General features: G+C 38.1%; 2 protein-coding genes across 53 annotated transcripts in view; one reads left to right on the top strand and one right to left on the bottom strand.

Annotated features, from left to right (window-relative positions):
- The window catches only part of MRG15 (MORF-related gene 15), a 39,433-nt gene extending 27,585 nt beyond the window's left edge, over window positions 1–11,848 (top strand). For all 3 annotated transcript variants that reach the window (XM_071682467.1, XM_071682466.1, XM_071682468.1), the window contains 5 exons: window positions 4,054–4,336; window positions 8,540–8,733; window positions 10,095–10,267; window positions 10,526–10,610; window positions 10,791–11,848. In XM_071682467.1, coding sequence (XP_071538568.1) covers window positions 4,054–4,336; window positions 8,540–8,733; window positions 10,095–10,267; window positions 10,526–10,610; window positions 10,791–10,875 — 820 coding nt within the window. In that variant the 3' untranslated portion in view covers window positions 10,876–11,848. The remainder of the gene's footprint in view (window positions 1–4,053; window positions 4,337–8,539; window positions 8,734–10,094; window positions 10,268–10,525; window positions 10,611–10,790) is intronic.
- Window positions 11,849–17,976: 6,128 nt separating this feature from the next.
- Window positions 17,977–21,252, bottom strand: part of Tm1 (tropomyosin 1) — a 55,181-nt gene continuing 51,905 nt past the window's right edge. For 19 of the 50 annotated variants that reach the window (XM_071682510.1, XM_071682505.1, XM_071682492.1 and 16 more), the window contains one exon: window positions 17,977–20,205. Coding sequence is in view for 33 of the 50 variants with exons in the window: in XM_071682492.1 (XP_071538593.1) it covers window positions 20,123–20,205 (83 nt within the window). In the remaining 17 variants the exon portion in view is untranslated. The remainder of the gene's footprint in view (window positions 20,206–21,252) is intronic. The other 31 variants (XM_071682480.1, XM_071682500.1, XM_071682481.1 and 28 more) reach the window with 2 other exon arrangements.

Here is a 21,252-nt window from a genome sequence, read left to right as displayed (position 1 = left end):
TTGATATACTGCAATATCAAGAAACCAGGGCAACCAGAATAAGACCAAACCAATGTACATTTCTCAAAATCTATCATCTGTGGCGTCATATTGTTTTACTCAAAAAGTGATAAGGTACTTATTACACTGTGAGTACTTTGTGCAAGTAAAATTACATACATGTATATCACACCTATTTATATTGTATGGAGAGGGCATTTACACTTGTAGGGCCCCTTCTATTAAACATTTTCTTTTGATGAGAGCAAGTGAGATGTTTTAGATAGGGAGTGGACATGGCAGCAAATGGAATCTTTATCTTTCCTACAATGAAATACTAATGTCTGCTTATTGCTCTGATATATTTGTAATCATTGTGATTGTGAAAAAATTTTCATAACAGCAAAAACTGTAAAAGTTTGTAAAATACCAGTAGCACCAGTCAGACACAGTATTTTCTAGTTCAGGTGGGTGATGGCATCTTTGCCTCCACTCTTATAAAAAAAATCTCCAACTTCATCTTGGTCAACTTTTGATGCTAAAAACTTCATTGTCCATAAAATTACCCTCAACTACTTCTAAAGACAGATCATCATCGTAAAAAAATTCAGGACTGTCTGCGTTGTCCTATAAATCTAGCTAAACACAGCTCAGATTCTGAGAAAACTCAAGAAAATGTTTTCTCATTGTCATGGCTGGAGGATGACTGACTGTAGGGAGATATTATTTTGCACTGCCACCTCAGCTACCATCCAGGCTCAGTGCATGGCCTTGAAATTGAAGTGCAAGACTAGGTGTAATATCCTTCTTGAGGCATCACTCAGTTTGCATACTTATTTGTCTGGTGGAAAAGTAAGGGATTGCTAAGAATCAACCAATGCCAACTGGCTCAGAATCTGAAAGCTTCTGCAAAATTGTTTGAAATTGCATCCTAGTCATGTTCACATATCCTGGAATACTAATACCATGGTACACAAAAATATACAGAGGAAAACTACTGCTTACACCTGCATAGTTGTGAATTTTAACTAGATAAACAGAGAGAGTGCTAGAAATAGGTTTTTCACAAATTGCATAATTGCATGTAGTGATCCTGCATAAAGTGAGGTATGGGTATGTACAGGGTGCTATAAGGAATATTTTTAGTTGTAATGATTTGATTCATCTCCCACAATCACTGTCAGAATTTATTTAGATTTGTATCCTAAAAGAAGCAAGCACATCCTTGGTTTTACTTGAATACTACTGCCATTTTCAAGAGCTCTTGGAATTAGTTGACAGGCTAAAGTAAGTTAATCTATTTTAGTGTGTGATAGTTTTACCATAATTAGATAGTTTGATATAATATTGTTTCATGGTATACATTATTAATTGTATTGATGACAATGTTTTAATTGCATTGCTAGAGAAAAATTAGTCATTTACAGGTTATTTTACTTAAGTATTATCTTTATATATCTATCTATCTATATCTTTGATGCCTGTTCCAACTGGAACTCCCTCAAGGGAATGGCCATGGCATTAGCGTCTCCATAACTAGTGGATTCCAGTGCCATGTCGTAGCCTTTAGTGCCTCACCCTTAACAGGCCACTGGCAGAGGGCAACTCTAGTGCAGTGTTTGCAGAGGCTCCTACCTGATATTCCTACTGACTACTAATACCTGATGTGTCTACCTAATGCTCTGCCTACTACTTCTACATATTGTTTCTACCTAATGCTCCTGCCTGAATGTTCTTACCTACTACTGCCATGTACTGCTCCAAACGTTTTGCCAAAAGGCAAGGCTAGCACATAGAACTCACCACGAGAAGATCTAGAGTTACGAAGAATGAGCTGTGCGAGTTAAGTGCTGTCAGGTGTTATGTGTAATAAGGAGAGATTCTCTGTTTGTAGACAGAAAGCTAGTAGTCCACCTGTGGGTGAGGCAGAAAGGAAAGACAGCTACCCGGGTCAGAGAAGCACAGCTTGACAACCAGTGAAATGCTGGCTCGGTATGCAACTGTCACTAACCTTCTCGATACCCATATGATGATGCACAGAGGGACGATTACTTCAAGACATGACAGCCACAATTGGTGCTTACAAGTTTTAACTAGTGAAATATTATAAAATACACCAGTAAACATGTTTTAATCACTTTACAAACAGTTTTCTAGGCACATGTAATTGCATAGTGGAGGGCAGGCGTATTTGATAGGAGCTAGAATTTTTTTGTAAAGGGTTAGTGCAAGCACGTTCTGGTGCGGCCACAGGGAGGGAACTGATGCATTTATGGCAAGCACTGTGTAGGATTGCCATATATCTCAAAATAGAGTTGAACTACCATGAGAAAGCAGGCTTCAAGGAATGACTCACCAAAATTAGTAGGTCAGTTGGAATTCATCAATTTTAGGTGAATTTTTTGTTTTAGTGATGTGCCTGTTGCTTCAGATGCCAGTTGGATGAGACTAGACATTGACGTGACAGTCATGTCATGGTGCTCAAGGATGTTAACATCCTGTGCATTTCTCTTTATATCTCTCATGGTCTGTGTTTTTCTCCATCACCCTTAATACTCTGTGTATGTGATCACCTGCCAATTTTTTTTTTCTAAATCTCCCTCTTCATTTCTGTCAGTAGATTCAGTGTTGTGTGTGTGTGTGTGTGTGTGTGTGTGTGTGTGTGTGTGTGTGTGTGTGTGTGTGTTCCAGTCCTTTTCTCTAACTGAACAGCTCCTGATATTACTCCTTCTGCACTTCTTTGCCCTTTATTATTCATAGATTCTTTATGTGCTGTAGTCTTTAGATGAATAGCTGCCAGTATTGCACCTCCCTACCTATCATTGCCAATAGATTTTGTGTGCACTTTTGTCCTTTCATCTTACTTGAACAGTACTTGTAGGAAAGACCCATCAGGCTTTCTTTGCTTTACAATGGCTTCAACATCTTTCTTCTAGTTTTTTTTTATCTGAATCCTCACCGATAAACTGTATTTATGACTCCCTTCATTATCCTTGAAATGTTTCCATAGTTTTTTACTCCTGCTCTAGTTATTTAACCTTTTGGTCTTGCTCCTTGAAAATTATCCACATCCCCAAATGTTTGTTCTCTGGTGTTTTCATCTTCTATATTCTCCATGTTGTGTGTGTGTAATTACGTATTTATACTGTACAGGGAGGGAGTTTTACAATCAGGGGGCTCCAGCTCTTGAATATTCTCTGCTATTGTATGTCACCTTTAAGTTATGTATGGTGTCAGCATTAACCATGTCATGTCTTTATATTCCATTCATCCAATATTTACCTATCATAAACTACATCTTTATATCTTTTTGAAGAAGTTTCTTACTTAATTTCATGCTATGTCTGTTGGTTGCTCTGTCCCTACATCTCTCAAAAACCTCACTTTCCATATCATTGACCTGTTGTAAAAGTTTTGATTATGATGAGTGTTTGTATGTGTTTGTAGTTACCTGTTTGTACTGTATGGGGAGAGAGTCTACATTCATGGGGCCCCCATACCCTGAAATTTCTGTGCCATCAACTAGCCTTTTAAACTTTTGTATATTGCCAGCATTCACTGTCATTGGTTTGTGTATGTGCATGGAAAAATGATAATAATAATAGTAATTATTATTCATATTGTTATTATCATCATTATTATAATAAAGATTATAATTAATGGTTTATTGAATTCAGGCAGCCATTTAGCTGAAACCACACAGTTGCGATAGTACTGAACTGGGAGGTCTTAATGGTAACTAGTTAACTAATCATGAAAGAGCTTAAGATCAAGGTAGGGCTGGATACTTACACAATTTGAATAAGCATGTGTCTGTGTGTATGGAGTTTGTATCATTTGTTGACAGTTTTCAACATTTTGAACTTTAGCGTGCATTGATAGTTTGTTTTTACTAAAGTACACTTTTTATCCCAGGTGCACACTGGTTATGCATAGGGGGAAAAAAATTAAATTTTATCAAAATAAGCAAGAATAGATGGTCATTATGTATGTGTATCCTTCACTAGCAGAGTATAAATTTAGCAGTGTATTTCAGGATTCAGAAACTATTTTTATATGCTTTTTATCAAACAGAAAAAATAAGAAATCTAAGAAGGAAAAAAAGAAAATCACAAAGGAAGTAGGTAAGGATGGTGGGCCTGGCAGTGGAGTCTGTGGAACAGGTGGTACTTCAGGGAACACAAGTGGTGGTGGTGGTGGTGATGATTCCAGATCCTCCACACCAAGTACAGATCGCTCTAGTAGTGGACCAGGCAAGCGATCTGCAGCTTCAACCCCAACCACACCCGCCTCTGCCAAAGGAGATGACTCAGAAAACCGGAAGAAGCGCTCAAGAATGGACAATACTGTTGATACTGTAAGTCATTATAGATTGAAATTTTAAAGCATTTATATTTTGAACATGACAGCACTTAAAGTATGTAAGGTATACATTCTAGCTAAACAACACCTGGACTCATACATGGCAAGCAAAAATCACTATTAACACAATAACATTTTTAAAAACAAGTAGTCCTAAGTAGGCCAGCCAGTGAGAGCCCAAAAAATAAACACAACAGCCACTTCAATTATTATCCATCTTGTACCTCCATCATTGTTCTTGCCTCATAAATCTGGTTAAATGCCTGAAAGCCACCAGAATTAATCTTGTCATTTACAAAAGCAGGTGAGAAATGCAAACATTGTTTTAAGTGAATTCAGGTGGAGCAACTTCACAAGCCGTGTTGGAGGAGGAGGAGTAGTTCTGCCATGTTGAAAATCACATTGAGTGTGTCTGACAGATTGCCCAATCTGTGTTTTCTCAAGAATTTTAATAGAGATTTAAAGGATGATAAGACTTTTTAAGATTTTTGTAGATCTTTGCAGTATGCATGCTGTAGATCAGGGTACTCATGATATGATGTAGTCGAGCTGTCAGGTAGTGAATGAGCAGTGAAGATTGGAATGATGAGGTTTGAGACTGAACAGTCTGTGTTGTAAGTAAGAGGATTTACTACCATGTCAACAACTGTGAGAGCAGACAATTATTTTAATGCTTTCTTGGTCATTGGTAAGTAAAATGCATTTATTTTTTTAAAGATGGCAAAATATTCTGGGTGACATTATACTTTAGAAAAGCAAATGGATTTGTATGTAGCATTTATGGATCTGGAGAAGGCATATGATAGAGTTGATAGAGATGCTCTGTGGAAGGTATTAAGAATATATGGTGTGGGAGGCAAGTTGTTAGAAGCAGTGAAAAGTTTTTATCGAGGATGTAAGGCATGTGTACGTGTAGGAAGAGAGGAAAGTGATTGGTTCTCAGTGAATGTAGGTTTGCGGCAGGGGTGTGTGATGTCTCCATGGTTGTTTAATTTGTTTATGGATGGGGTTGTTAGGGAGGTGAATGCAAGAGTTTTGGAAAGAGGGGCAAGTATGAAGTCTGTTGGGGATGAGAGAGCTTGGGAAGTGAGTCAGTTGTTGTTCGCTGATGATACAGCGCTGGTGGCTGATTCATGTGAGAAACTGCAGAAGCTGGTGACCGAGTTTGGTAAAGTGTGTGAAAGAAGAAAGTTAAGAGTAAATGTGAATAAGAGCAAGGTTATTAGGTACAGTAGGGTTGAGGGTCAAGTCAATTGGGAGGTAAGTTTGAATGGAGCAAAACTGGAGGAAGTAAAGTGTTTTAGATATCTGGGAGTGGATCTGGCAGCGGATGGAACCATGGAAGCGGAAGTGGATCATAGGGTGGGGGAGGGGGCGAAAATCCTGGGAGCCTGGAAGAATGTGTGGAAGTCGAGAACATTATCTTGGAAAGCAAAAATGGGTATGTTTGAAGGAATAGTGGTTCCAACAATGTTGTATGGTTGCGAGGCGTGGGCTATGGATAGAGTTGTGCGCAAGAGGATGGATGTGCTGGAAATGAGATGTTTGAGGACAGTGTGTGGTGTGAGGTGGTTTGATAGAGTAAGTGACGTAAGGGTAAGAGAGATGTGTGGAAATAAAAAGAGCGTGGTTGAGAGAGCAGAAGAGGGTGTTTTGAAATGGTTTGGGCACATGGAGAGAATGAGTGAGGAAAGATTGACCAAGAGGATATATGTGTCGGAGGTGGAGGGAACGAGGAGAAGTGGGAGACCAAATTGGAGGTGGAAAGATGGAGTGAAAAAGATTTTGTGTGATCGGGGCCTGAATATGCAGGAGGGTGAAAGGAGGGCAAGGAATAGAGTGAATTGGATCGATGTGGTATTCTGGGGTGGACGTGCTGTCAGTGGATTGAATCAGGGCATGTGAAGCGTCTGGGGTAAACCATGGAAAGCTGTGTAGGTATGTGTATTTGCATGTGTGGACGTATGTATATACATGTGTATGGGGGTGGGTTGGGCCATTTCTTTCGTCTGTTTCCTTGCGCTACCTCGCAAACGCGGAAGACAGCGACAAAGAAAAAAAAAGAAAAAAAATTATACTTTAAACTCATGTTAAGTTGCAGTGGAACTAGGTTTCTTGGAGGGGTCTTGTGTTAGTCGTATATAATTACTATACTTATTTTTACTGATTTATTTTGTACAGGAGACAGTTCTACATTTGTGAGCCTGTCCCCTGAACTTTCTATGTTATCAAGTAGCCTTTTAAACCTTTGTAACTACCATTAATCACAGTCTCATTGATTAGTTTATTACAACTATCAACCATCCTAACACTAGACCAATACTTCTTAAGATCCTTTGTACCCAGCTCCTTTTTTTTTTAAGGCCTCTGAATACTTTGGTGCTGCATCTCTTAAGGAACTGTTCCCTATCAGTATCATTGTGCTTATTTAGAAACTTGAAGACTGTTATCAGGACTCCCCTCATTTCACTTTCCTCCATAGTGGACAGTTTTGTAGCCCTCATCCTCTCATTGTACTTACTTAATTACTTAATTGAGTTACAATCATAGTTGCTCATCTCTGTACCCTTAGAGCCAAATCTTTGTACTTCTTTGCATGCAGTGATGAGACTTGTGAGGCATAACCCAGTTTTAATCTGATATATATAGGGAATAATTCTATGAATATGTCTTTGTCCATATATTTAAATGAAATTTGTATTTTGCCTGAAGACAGTTTGCCTCTTTCTTGATTCTAATTTGCAGCATTGGCAATAGATTGGTCATAGTGTTGACCCTTAGATATCTTTTACATGCAGATTCCTGTACTTTATTTCCTGAGAAGGCATTCTTTCACTTTGTCCCTGAGAAGGCATTCTTTTACTTTGTCCCATGATCATAATCCTATTTTAATCTTGCACATTTATCCAACCATCTTTGGGGTTTGTCTAGGTTCCCCTGTAGGCTGATGCTATCATCATCTTTATTTCTCTCATGACCTTGGCATTGTCTGCAAACATGTTTAGATATGATACCAGTCCACCAGGCAGATCGTTTGAATATGCTAAGTATAGCAGTGGGCTTAACACTAAGCCCTGTGACATTGTACTCGTAACCCCAGCCTACTCAAGATATACCTCTTACTTGTGTTCTTTGTTCCCTTCCAGTGTGTTAGTCTTCTATCCAGTGAAGGAGCCCACCCCTTATTCCTGTCTGTAGATCTATCTTTTTAATCTGCCTTTGATGAGGAACAGTGTCAAAGGTTTCCTGCCCATCCATGAACATACAAGCTACCCATCCCTCTTTGATATATGATGGAACTCACACTGTTGTAGAAGCCTAGAAGATTGGTTATGCATGACCTCCTTTCCCTAAAACTGTGTCTGCCAGTTAGAGTGTCTGTCGTTTGCAAGTGATCAGTTGTTTGCTCTCTGATTATTTTTTCCAGTATTTTGCAAATCACACTTGTTAGTGAGACTGGCCTGTAGTTCAATGCAGTTTCCCAGTCCTCTATCTTAGATATAGACACAACATTTACATATACATGCTTTCATATATAAAATACTTTCATTACTTAATCACTTATTTTCACTGACAGAACATTATCTACGTAAATAATCAAAAGATAACCTCATTTTCATCAAATCATATACATTGGTGTTGGAGATATTTTGTTATATATTCAGAAAATAGCTACAATAATTGGCGTATATAGATATGGCCTCCTACCATGATGATGCATTTACAGTCTCTTTATTGATTTTAAGGTGTCAGTGATGCATGAAATTTTTTCCAAGTGTGTTGTTAAGTTGCTAGTGACATCTATGAATAAAAGATGGAATTATGCATGAACTGTGAGAATTCAAGTGAGTGCAGGAACCATTAAACCTCATATGAGTCTATGGTGACTCCTCATATGATGCACAGAGCAGTGTAAGGGTTGATAAAGTATGGTTTGGTAACTTTGTGGCAAATTAAGATTTATATACATGGTTATCATATTTTCTGAAGATGGTAAAATTATACATGGTTCTCCCATATAACCATTACTGTACATTTTACACAAATTCCTCTTTGCCAACATAGGGCATGTGAATGCATGTATAACTCTTGTGCAATTTTGAATAAAGTAAACAATTTATTACCCAGTTTTGTGTGATTGGAGAAACAATGAAAATATTGTTTCTGTGGTTAACCAGTTGTAATGCTCATGTTTCAGGAAGATCAGTTTATGACTTCAGTTGAAGTACGGATTAAATTACCTGATGAACTGAAACCAGCTTTGGTAGATGACTGGGACCTCATCAACAGACAACGCAAACTTCCCATCATCCCAGCACGAGTTACTGTAGACACCATCCTTGCTGACTATATTCGTGCCAAAACAAATACCAAAAATAACACCCCAAACAAGTATGATGTGAAGAACTTTAGAATTTCTTTCCTGTTTTAAGTCTTGTACATTGTATTTAATAACACTTGTAAAGTTGATGTTATTGTACCAGAGAAAACTGTTAAATGAAATTATCACACTAAAAATTGTGGCTGTTTGAGGAGTGCATGGATATGAGGCAGGAGCAGGAAAAGAAATGGAATTATTAGATGATATAGCATGGATGGGATGGATAAAAGATAGATGACAGTGAGGGAATATAGTTGAATGAGTCAAAGTAAAGGAGGGGATGTGGGAGGCCAAGGAAAAAGAGAAGGGGTAGACTGAGGGATTGTATGGGTGAGAGGGATGTCAGCAAGCAGACATGTTCAGTGATCATCAGATTATATGTGCAGTAAATTTCTAGTTAACCTTGTGTGTCTTATGTAAGTGCATCTTGTCATAGAGAATTACAGTAATGGGAAAAATAAGTTCCTTGACATCCTTAAACATCAAAAAATATTGATACCATCATAATACACTAATTTTGCTAAGCATGTTACCTTCTGGGATTAGTTACGGACACTCATATCACATTCAACGAAATGAAGATGTAAGAGATAGATAGAATTATACTTTTGGATTATACTTGAAGGAATGTAGAATATAAAGTATAAAAGGAATGATATGCCAATTAATAACTGGTGTATACTATGCAGTGTAAGAGTTAGATAGAATTATACTTTTGGATTATACTTGAAGGAATGTAGAATATAAAGTATAAAAGGAATGATATGCCAATTAATAACTGGTGTATACTATGCAGTGTAAGAGATAGATAGAATTATACTTTTGGATTATACTTGAAGGAATGTAGAATATAGAGTATAAAAGGAATGATATGCCAGTTAGTGACTGGTGTATACCATGCAGGGTAATAGCATTAAAATGAATTTCTTGTCTTGTATCAGAGACATTACTGTTCATGCTCAGGGCCCAAGACTTAAGTTTGCCCATTGCAGCTGCATGTAAGAAATGAAAGATGACTATATATCATACTGCAGCAATGTTGGTATGAAATTTGTAGTAATGAACAGTCTCCAAAATCAGCTAAACACCAGGGAAGCTTGGCATCGGGCTAGAAAAAAATGGTAGAGCTAAACCCCAGAAACCGTCTGTGTTAAGGTTAAAAGCTGATTCATACTGTGAAAGTGGTCAAAGAAAAGCAGCTTCACTTAAAGGACAAACCATTTCTTCTCTAACATTATTATTTTGATGTGTGACTGTGACTAGTAAATTTACAGGAACTTACTCGTGTGAACTGATAACTGATATGTAAGTCAGTTGATGTGTGAAATCTTACACACAATATTATTAATAGAATTGTATTATTTTCCATCAGAGAAAGTGCTGTTCAGGAAGTTGTAGCTGGTTTAAGAGAATATTTCAACGTCATGCTTGGTACACAACTTCTCTACAAATTTGAACGACCACAGTATGCTGAGATCCTACAAGAAAATAAGGACAAACAGGCCAGTGATATTTATGGCTTCATCCATCTCATCAGATTGTTTGGTAAGGATTTTATCTTGTGATAGGGTTGATATTGGTAAAAAACTACAGTATGGTATGTGTGGAAGATTTGCCATGTACTGTCATTTATTCATTCCAGCCCTTGACAGAGGCTTGGGGTATTAATGCAAGGCCGAAGTATACTTTTTCTTAACTGTGAATTAAGTCTCAGAAAGCAGAAGCCTTTTTTTTCGTGTTTTATCATAATCCATCCTTATTTTTCCCCCTCCATAGAACCTTATATCTTATAATCTTATACAGTGCGCTTGGGACAGATGTTGGCATACACCCAGTTGGATGAAAAGAGTGTTACACTGCTAAATTTCCACCTACAGGATTTTCTCAGGTACACAATATATTCTTGGTGTTTTGTAAGAGTTGTCAGTCATCCAATATCTACTTTTATTCTTATTGAGTTGTATACTGCTATATTTTACCATTTTTCTGATGGTATTTTTGCAGATGACTAGAGAATTTTGGATATTGTGTGCAGCATTTTCTTTCTCCTGTTAATTTTCCTTTGCAGATTTACTGTCAAGAACATGGAGACATATTACAGCATCCAGGACTATGGGGTGGCCCCTCCAGAGTACCATCGCAAAGCAATGTAACAGTGATGTAGGATGTGATCCTTGCAGAGCTGGTACTGTTAATTCATTCAACTGATAATCAGCAGGACATATTCAGCCAAGAATTCATGTGACCTGTGAATCTGTTGAGAGTTGGTTTTCTTGAAAACTGCACGTGATTTTTTTCTTTTTTATAGTGAGAGGGTAGCAGCAAAATATCTAACCTATTGCACCAGTACCTGTGTTTGAAAAGAATGAATTGTGGCAGATATTTGACTGTTAGAAAATGAACTGGTCTTTTTTGTCTTTATTTCCCTATGATTTAAGTATTATATGGAGATTCTTGAAAGTGTACAAAAATAAGAAACTTTAAGTAGATAAAAGCTGCACTGGTGATGAGACTTGAGCCTAACCAAAGCAGATGTGACAGTCTTTTTCTATACTAAAAGTGTTGATTTGAAGTATTTGGCTGAGGAAAATGGCCTTGTGTGAAAAAATACCCCCCAAAAATATTGTACAAATAATTGATTTCAGGTGAAAATAACTTGCAGTTAGGACATGTGAAAGTGTGAGTTTGCCTAGTTGCAGTGCAACTTTTAAAACTCTTATTATGATGATATTCAAGAAATAGGTCCCTATATGTCCCTTTATATTAAATTTTAGAGGTACTTAGGGATCAGTCCTTTGAATCTTTATAATACAGACCTAAGGATATAAGTTCCTTAAGTGATAAAGCTCATCTTTGATGGTTAGACTGATGTGGGAGTATCAGACTGCCTAGATGATGAGAGTTATAGTTAAACTACAGGGACATTATTTGCATAATTAGTTTCTTTGAACAAGGAAACTTTTCATCAAGGGACCTGTAGGCATTGTCATAAATTGGTATGTGATTCTCCATTTGTAGATGTAATGGTACTTGCATTTCACATGTAAGATGACAATTTTATTTTTCAGAAATTTTATATTGTTTTTTATAGAATATGGTACTTGAAAAATAAAATGAATATTCATAGGCAGTCTTTGTAGACTTTCATACAGTTTGTTCAGAGTGTCTTTATAATGTGAGAGCAAGTCTTGGGTGTAAAAGTTAGATCTAAACATGTTTTTATTGAAGTTGCTGTATTCATTTAGGGAAAAGTTTTGCTTGCACTTCAATTAGAAAATGTTTAACACATGCTAGTGTGGGATTACTTTGAACCTAACAGCAAAATGGGAAGGTCAGTGATAGAAGGAAGCAAGAGATAATGAAACTTCTTCCGACAACATATTTACATCCCTGGACGTGTTTGCATGGGAAACCATGTTTAGCAGGTATACTACCTTTAAAGGACTAAAAGTCAGAATTTATATAAATATACCTTTACGTGAATAGTAGACAGTGATAGGTGTTGTAATAGGTAACCAAAAGTGAGAGTCTGGGTCAGAAATCATTTGTTTTTATCTCTGCTGACAGTGCATATGACCACAGATGTGTATCCCCGTAATATACCAGTTTTAAGGGTTTGAATATGCGTGAAATGCGGTAGGATTGATAGATGGTAAAAGGATTAAGCAGATGGACATACTTTTGAAAGAGGAATTTAGTTCTCGTAGATATACATGAAGATTAACAGATGCAGTCTGAAAAAAATCATACATTTTAAAACAAGGCTCTCTTGCATCAGGTTTTACTTGTGGAACAAATCCTTGTACTTGCTTATGGTAGGGATATCATAATGTGTATTTAGCAGCATGGTACAGGCCTGAAAGTCACCTGTATTTTCACTTGGAAGTAAGAAAATGTGCTTACAAGCAAGATTTCAAGACTTACTGGCAGGGCCAAACCCACCGTCTGGACATTTGTTTGGGCTTCCATTCCTCCTTGAAGAGCTGGGTCAAGTTGCCATAAGGGGACATAGTAAGATGACTGATAATCTGATGAAATGTGAGGAGTTAAAAACCCATCCCTTCACACAGCTGTAGAGAAGAGTGTTATGGACAGCCTGTTGTTTTTAAAATGTTTGGACAAGTGTTCTTTGGTAAACTGAAGTGAGTAGATTGCTTACTTCATCCTCAGGAAACTAACTTTCAGTCATTGAGGATGAATAAACCAAACTCGGATAAAGTAACATTACTGCAAACAGTTGTTGGACAAGTCAGGATTATTCTGCAAATGTACAAGAATGAACACCTCATATATCCTGGAAGTTGTCTAAGAGGAGTATTTCAGGTTAGTAGTATATTTCCATCCATTTTACCCATTTATTAAAGTATGCTTCATATATCTCAGTTTAGCACTTTAACTGTAGATATAAATTGTGTTAAAGCAACACAATTTAGCATCATGACATCTTAGATTTTTAATAGAACTGAGGGATTCACAGGACATGAACATTTAGTTGTTATAACTATCAGGAGAAAGCAGTAGAAGCTTAACCCAAAGATGAAAACATAGAATCATCTGAATTTAAACCCATTTATAGATCTTAGGTATCAGTTAACTCCAGTTTTGTATTCTATCCCATTGCAAGTGGTTGGGTTAGTGATCTAAATGATTATGATGGATTACATAACAGCTAGGATCAGTACAAAGAACAGGCTGCTTTGCTTGAGCACAAACATGCTGATGCAAAGCTTGTTCTGTTTTTTTTTTTTTTTTTCATGTGATAAGGCTTTGTCTTAAGCTGATTAGGTTCTTCCTTATGCTGGTAAGAATTCTTATATGTTAGCTTTTTAAGTAGCCATATTTATTCCTACCACTAAGAATCTCTACCTTCTGAGTGTAGAAAGGCTGAAGTATGAGTAGAAAGGCAAATTTGTCTACTGTTGATGGGGGCCTGTTGTAAATAGCAGCCTCTATGTAATGTAGCCATAAGCATTGCAGTAATGTTAGTGCTTTCGTTAGCTTACTGATTGGACGTTACAGAATTAAGTAGCCCTTTGATTTGTCGCATTAATTGTTAACAACCTGTAAAAGGTAATAGCAGGGGCATCCCTTGATGGTGATAGACTTGGGAATTTTCCCCTATTATTTGCTGATGAACATTTGTACACAGATGTGCACATTTGCATGCTAGCATCACATCAAACTTGCTGTAATGATGGTATAAGATTTACCATTTGGCATATGCATATTTTAGAGCAAACATTTATGAAAAAGCTAGTTAAAAAATTACAAGACCAAAACCAGCATTACAGATTAATGATTACCATTACTGTAAGCATTTACATGCAACTGACTGCTGGGTGCAAGTTCCTTGGGGTGCCAGGAGGACTCACCCTGTGTACAATGGTGGTAAAGTTATTCCTGGCAGAGGCTTAAATTCAAATTTAAGTAGGTTCACAAAGAAAAGCCGAGATTTAAAAGTTACCTTAGACATCAATGACAATGGAGCCATACTTGTGACTCTGATATTTTGTTCCCAGTTACCTCCCATTTCATCCAAGTCAGGTTGGCTTAGAAGTTCAGGGCGTTGTTGGCTGTGTAACAAATTAAACATTTCACCACTTTGTGCCTGTACCTATTAGTATGAAATTATATCCGAACGTAAACAATTTAACCCCATAACTTATGGGTTCAGTTTTCTTTCCAACCCTGTAAACATCAGATTTTCAGATTATTCAGAAAAGTATTTAACTTCATGATTTCCAAGATATTCATCTAATAATGAAAGAAATAATTTCAGAAATAAACTTTTCCCTTACGATCACTCTGATAAGGTTGTAGATGCTTTGTATATGTTTCAGCACTACTCTGTAAAGTACTTGAGAGTTATGCAAGTTGCCGTTGCATGTTTCGTCATTTATTTTATACAGACAAATTGACTTCTGATTATTGTTAAGTTTTTTCATGAAATAAATATTTTCTTGTTATCAAGATTTCAAAGTAGGTAGGGAACTTCTCTGCCATTGTATAGCATATTTTTTCCAAAGTGAAGTTGAAAATAATGGAATGACAAAGTTCCCGTTGTCTATGAAAATATCACATACGAAACTCAGAGGGACAAATAACCAACATGATTACATAAATTATGTAAATATTCAGATTTTTTTTCTTGTTTGCTGTTTCCTGTAATAGCGATGGAGTGCCAAGAACAGATGGGCAAGGACTGCATTCACTCATAACCATTTTCTAGTTGTCATATGCAATGCAACAAAGAAACAGACTCCTATTCACGCAACAGACCTTTCCATGGATTCCCTCAGCTCCATCATATGCCATTCTGTCCATTAACAGCACATCACTCCCAGTACATCACATTGCTCCAGTTTTCTCTATCCTGTCAATGTCCTTCATACCTCTGCATGTTCAGGCCCTGAGCACTCAAAAATTTTCACTCCCGTCTCGTCTCTCCTTTCCCTTGTCCCCACTACTTCTGACATATACCCTTTTCTCATCACTTTCCAAGTGAAAAAAAACATTTCAGTACTCCCTTTAGTTCTTTCAACCACATTCTCATCACCTCACCTCTCTCTTACCCTTTTAGTATTTACTTGAACAAACCAACTCACACCAAATATTGTCCTCAAACATCTCATTTCCAACATATCCATCCTATGTCATTGGGTGTTATACCTTCAAACATTTTTCCCTCCCAGGTAACTTTCCACGTATTTCTCATTGCTCCCAGAACCTTTGGCTCCTCACCTGCCATCTGACTCGTTTCTGCTTCCAGGGTTCCATTCACTGCCTTGTCCATTCCAAGGTGTCTAAAACACTTTGCTTCCACCCAATTTTCTCCATTCAGTCACACCTCTACTAGCCTGTCCCTCTGCCCAGCTGAACTTTTTATTCATATTTATTCTTTCAGTGTCATCTTTCTGCACACTTTCCCAAATTCAGACACCAACTGTAGTTTCTTACTCGAATCTGTCCCCAGTTTTATGTCATTAGGAAACAACTGACTTGCTTCCTGCCCCCTCACATCCTGCGTACTCACCTTCTCTCAAAGATCTTTGCATTTACCTAACTCATGAACCTATCCATAAACATTAAAAATCCATGGTAACATCACACACCCCTGCCGCAGAACAGTCTTCACCTGGAACCAATCACTCTCCTTTCTTCTTGCTCACATACTTGCCTTAAAGTCTTGATAAAAAGTTTCATCCCATGCCATATATTCATGAGACCTTTCACAAGACATTCACAAGGCATCTGTCACCCCATTATGTATTCTCACTTTCCCCAGATTTTTAAATGCCACACACAAATCCTTGTTTGTTTCTCGAAGATTTTTGACATATCCTTTAAAGCAAACACCTTTTTCTCACACACACTGTGTAAGAAATGCTTAAGGCTCTTTAAAGGTACATTACAACCTAGAGTCATTTGTTGGTAGTAGTTGGATGGTAGTCAATGTCCAGGGAAGTATAGTACCAGTATCACCCATGTAGGTTTCAGGAGGGTTTAGTGATGTATTTGTAGTGAGCCAGCACTTTAGTGGTTGTCAAGTTGCACTCTGACCTAAGTAGCTGTCTTTTCTTTCTGCCTCACTAACACGTGGATTACTGGCATTCTGTCCACAGACATACAATATCTCCTTGTATGAGTATTGTCAAGTGTTGCATATATGTAACACTTGACAACACTCAACTAATGCAGCTCATTCTTTGTAACGCTAAATTTTCCTGCAGTGAGTACTGTGCACTAGCCCTGCCTTTTGGCAAAATGGTAAAAATAGTAGATAGAAACATTAGGTAGTAGTAAATAGGAATAGGTAGGAGCCTCTGCACACTGCACTGGAATTGCCCTCTGCTACTGGCTTGTTTAAGGGTGAGGCACTAAAGGCTAAGGAGCAGCATGAGTTCACTAGTTGTAGAGACCCTGGCCACCCCCTTGAGGGAGTTTAGTCATCAACCTTTCCTTTTCACACCTGTCAGTTTACTTATGTTCCATGCATTAGCTTATTCACCAACCAATACCTGTGTACCTTTCCTTAACTCACATACTTCGTGACAATAACTCTCAACTAGCTTAAGCTTTTTTTTTTTTTTTTTTATTTATACCAGGGCTCCTATACCCCATGGTTGTACCCTCCATTGTCTTATCAACCCTTTTGCATTCAGATCCCCTAGCACTATGAAATGATCCCTTGCAGAACTGCAAATTGCATAGCTCTTCCCACAATGCTTTCATCTTCACTTCTCTCATCTGATGCATAAGCACTGTCATCCAATCTTAATGGTCTGCTTTAGTTCAAACATATTAATGGTAAATTCTGTTCCTTGCATTCTTTAACAGACCCACAGCTCATTCCATGTAACAAGTGCCACCCCTTCCTTTGCTTGGGTTATTGCTAGCATAACTTTACCTCCCAGAAGACTCTTATCCTTTATCTCTCAACTTTGTTTCACTTGCAACCATAATATCCACATTTCTCTTACTGACATGAGACAATTACTTTTTTCCTAATCATGCATTTCCTGCCAGAGTGATGGTGCATCAGGAACCGATGACAGCCTTTGAGAATTATGTGACTCATCCTCATAACCTTTCCATCCTTTCTTAAGTTGTCAGACTTAAACTCTTCACAGGATCATGTTCAACTGGACTGATTAAAATCACAGGAGCAAGTAAGTTAATACAGCCATTTTTCCAAGATCGTTTAATAATTTCTGAAATTGCATTATCATTGTTTGATAAATACAGTAATAGCTACAATTTTTAAGACATTACGGTTGTACACAGTTGAAATAATCATGATATTGTATTTCAAATCAAACAGGTTTTATGTTTAAATTCTAGAAAAGTAGTGCTGTTGCTCATTCATATTAATTTCACATTCTTACTATTGCATGGAATATTTGAATACATTTCAACACAAATTATTTAATTGTTGGATATTGAAAATTAAAGTGTACTTTTAAGATGAACTCTTAGTTCTGTGAATGCAAGGTAACACATTACAGTTTTAATACTAATAATTTAACTGACATGAACATGCATCTATCTCTAAGTGGTTTACTGTAGAAAGATTAGTTATGTCTATAGTGTTAATCTTTCGTAAAAATGAGAAAATGAACTACTCATATATTTAAGGAAAAATTTATCTCTTTCTATTCAATTTCCAACCAAAATACATTAAAGTCTATCAGAGCTCCTTAAATTTTGAAAAATCACCACAGGAGATAAAAGGAAAAACATTGAATACAAACAAACTTTGTTTACAAAATTTATTACACGTTAAACAGTGTACAATCATTCTGTAAGTATAAGATCCAGATTAAAAAGTTGAATAATATTAACATATATTACTGATAATCCACATAAAGTAAATGCATGATGCATAAGAACTGATTGCAACTCGAGTAAAGAAGGTGAACCTATGCACCCTTACATACGGTAACAGAGCAAGAGAGACACGGGCCGAGCCTAGACCCTTTAGCTTCGATAACGCTCACGATCACACTAGCTGTGGGCATTATAGAAGCTTGTGTTCTGGTGGGGACATTCAAAGCTTCAATACAACCCAGAGTTTGCCTCACAGGGTGAGGTGTGGGCTTTATTGAGGCTTTGTTCCCCTAGGACTCGGCCTTAACACAGCGGACGTTAGCATGGCAGGCCAGGCGGTGGTGTTGGTGATGATGGTGTGGGGCGCGTCTCGGCCGTCAGTCAAGTCAGTCCGCAGGGGCGTGAGTGTGCTGTGGGTGGGGACGGAGTGCACCACCCCGCCCACACACCCACAGACACGTACACCCATCCAAGCACCGTGTTGGCGCCCACCAGTTTGCCACACTTAGAATCCTGACAATTCTGAGAACGCCTGGTCCATCTCATCCGCAATGTTCTTATATTTTTCTTTCTCATTAACAAGTTCATCTGTAATAGATGGGTGAGAGATTTTACAGGCATTCCGCTGGCTGGTGGTGGCGGCAGTGGTCCTAGGATCATCTTAGGGCCACTCGCTCTGAGTGGTCGTTATTCATGGTCGTATCGGGATGAGAGCGTAAACAACAAAACAAATCTATCTGATAATAAATATTTATTTCTTTATGTTATTAAGCCATGGAATACAAGAAACCTAGCTTTTTGAATTAACTTCAAAATCAAGGTTCCTGAATAATTTTAGTTAAATAACATTAATATTACCTCAATGGCAGACTTAACGTTATCGAATGATTTGGTGATGATATTGACTCAATTGAAGGTCAAATGCAACACATAAAAAGAAGGAAAAGTAAAAAGAATTCTTATAAACTGAATTACATAAGCTTATGAAAAAAAAAAAAAAAGGTTACAGGCCAGCTGAGGGCATAGGGAGAGAGATGGCAGAACAGTTTGGAGCAGATAGTGTTTAGTAGCCAGACAGTTCGCTGAAAGTCTGGTCCAGCTCGTCGGTAATGGACTTGTACTTCTCCTTTTCGTTAACCAGTTCGTCTGCAAAGTAGAGATTAACAAACACAGGTCAGTTAACACGGCTAAAGAAGAGAGTTAGTTCCCAGAAGCTGAAGGCGACTGAGGTGAGAAGGAAGTTGAGGAAGTTGCGCGCCGCCGCCGCGTGTTAACACAAACTACTACTATCATATCCATGACCGTGAGCGGCGCCCTAGTAGTAGCTAGTTTCTGGCTTGTGGATTGAGCTCCACCCACTTATTCACACTCTCCCAAGGAGATTAATAATCTACTCACTCTATTTACAACAGTATCAAATCAAATAAGAGGAATTTGTAAGTATAAAATTGTACATGTTATCCACAAATATGAAAGCTACTTCCTGAACAGCATTACAAAATCAGGGCAAGGTGTTACAACAAGGGGGCTACAAGTTATTATGAAGACCAGTGGTTGGCAGTATTATTATGGGAGGCAACCAGCCCCCTCCCCAACATAGTAGGCTGGAGAAGGGGTTGCGAGGCTAGGGTGGTGGTGAGGCCAAGCCATTCTACACCTTCCTTTACTACTTCTACTACTGCAGGCACTGTTTAACAAAAGGCCAGTACCAACAGCAGAAACATTTCTTGGGCATGACAGTACATGCTATGCCTTTTCATACCCAGTCTTGTGTTCCTAGTGCTGGCACTGCTGCACCATAATTGTGTGATGATCTCTGGCAGAAGTAGAAGCAGAAGTGAGGGTAGATGGGTGGGCTATAGTCCAGGCAATAGCACAAGTAAGGCAGCCGTGCCCTCACCAACTAGTGACTAGCGGTAGTAAAGGGGTAACAAGTAGATGACAGGTAGTAGAGCAACGATCACGGTGGTAGTGATGGTCATGTTGGTTGTGGTGGCGGTTAAGAGCAGAGAAGTTGTTATGGACTAGTGGTAGTAGTAGTGGTAGTTTAGTAGATTCATCAGGATGGACAGCTCAATAGCCAGACATTTCGGTGAACGTCTGATCCAGTTCGTCGGTAATGGACTTGTACCTCTCCTTCTGAATGACAAGTTCGTCTGAAAGGGAGAGAGCGGGAGAGACTTTGGTTAGTACGGAAAAAACAATAAATTAATCATTAAGCGCCACGGCGATTCTCAACAGAATGAGGATGTAGTGTTTAATGCAAACTGAACTAAGCACACACACCTGTTGGTACTGTTGAGAATCGCACAAGTACTGTAGTGTTAGCACCATTCGATTATTAGTGTAGACAGATTCATTCAACATTAATTTCAAAATACACCCTCAAGAATATTTTTGCTCAGCCAAACATGCCAACTCTTGGATTCAAAAGTCTCTGAGATGATAATGCAAAGATATTCTTAAGGTACTTGCTATTAACATGCCACATAAAAACAATGTCAAAAGCTGGTATACCCCAGATGCCATCAGCAGTAAGGGCCTTCCCATGTCTTGCTCAGTTTGGACCAGAAGAAGCAAGACTGTTCCGCAAATTACAGCTGCTTTGGTTTCTACTTTATGTACTAAGCAAGTTGCCACATCTTCCCTTGTTGCACCACCGGCTACATAAGCACTAATCCTAACTACCCAGTCTTTACAGTTAACCATATAACTGCTTCAGTCACAAAAATATGTCTGTCTGGGCAACTGTTCCTGTTGTATTACATACGCTCCTGAGATTTCCCACCACACATTTCACGGCCAAGTTCTGAGAAGGTGCTGGAGGGGCAAGTACGGGTGCCATAACTCCTCTTGGGGCATATTAGCTCAGTTACCATTCAGGCATGAAAGAGGGAGTTCCCAAGTGCACTTTCATGTAATGATCACATCATCAGGGGAGATACAAGAAATAAATATAAGTCAGCTGATATACAATGAAGGGATGTAGCTAGGACGCCATTTGGCATCCATTTTAGCTAGGACACCAAATAACTACGTCTCTTCGTTGTACATCAGATGACTTGTATTTCTTTCTTGTATCTCCCCTGACGATGTGATCATTACACAAAATTATATAATTCTGAAAACGAGTGGTGGCAATGATGTTTAGCTACCTATAATATTAGTGGCATTGTAATATATCCGATTTTGCAATGCTAAAT

The sequence above is a fragment of the Panulirus ornatus genome, chromosome 34 (assembly GCF_036320965.1).
Source record: "Panulirus ornatus isolate Po-2019 chromosome 34, ASM3632096v1, whole genome shotgun sequence".
NCBI lineage: Eukaryota > Metazoa > Arthropoda > Malacostraca > Decapoda > Palinuridae > Panulirus > Panulirus ornatus.
The sequence above is the reverse complement of the archived record's forward strand: the minus strand, read 5'-3'. Positions and strand labels throughout refer to the sequence as shown.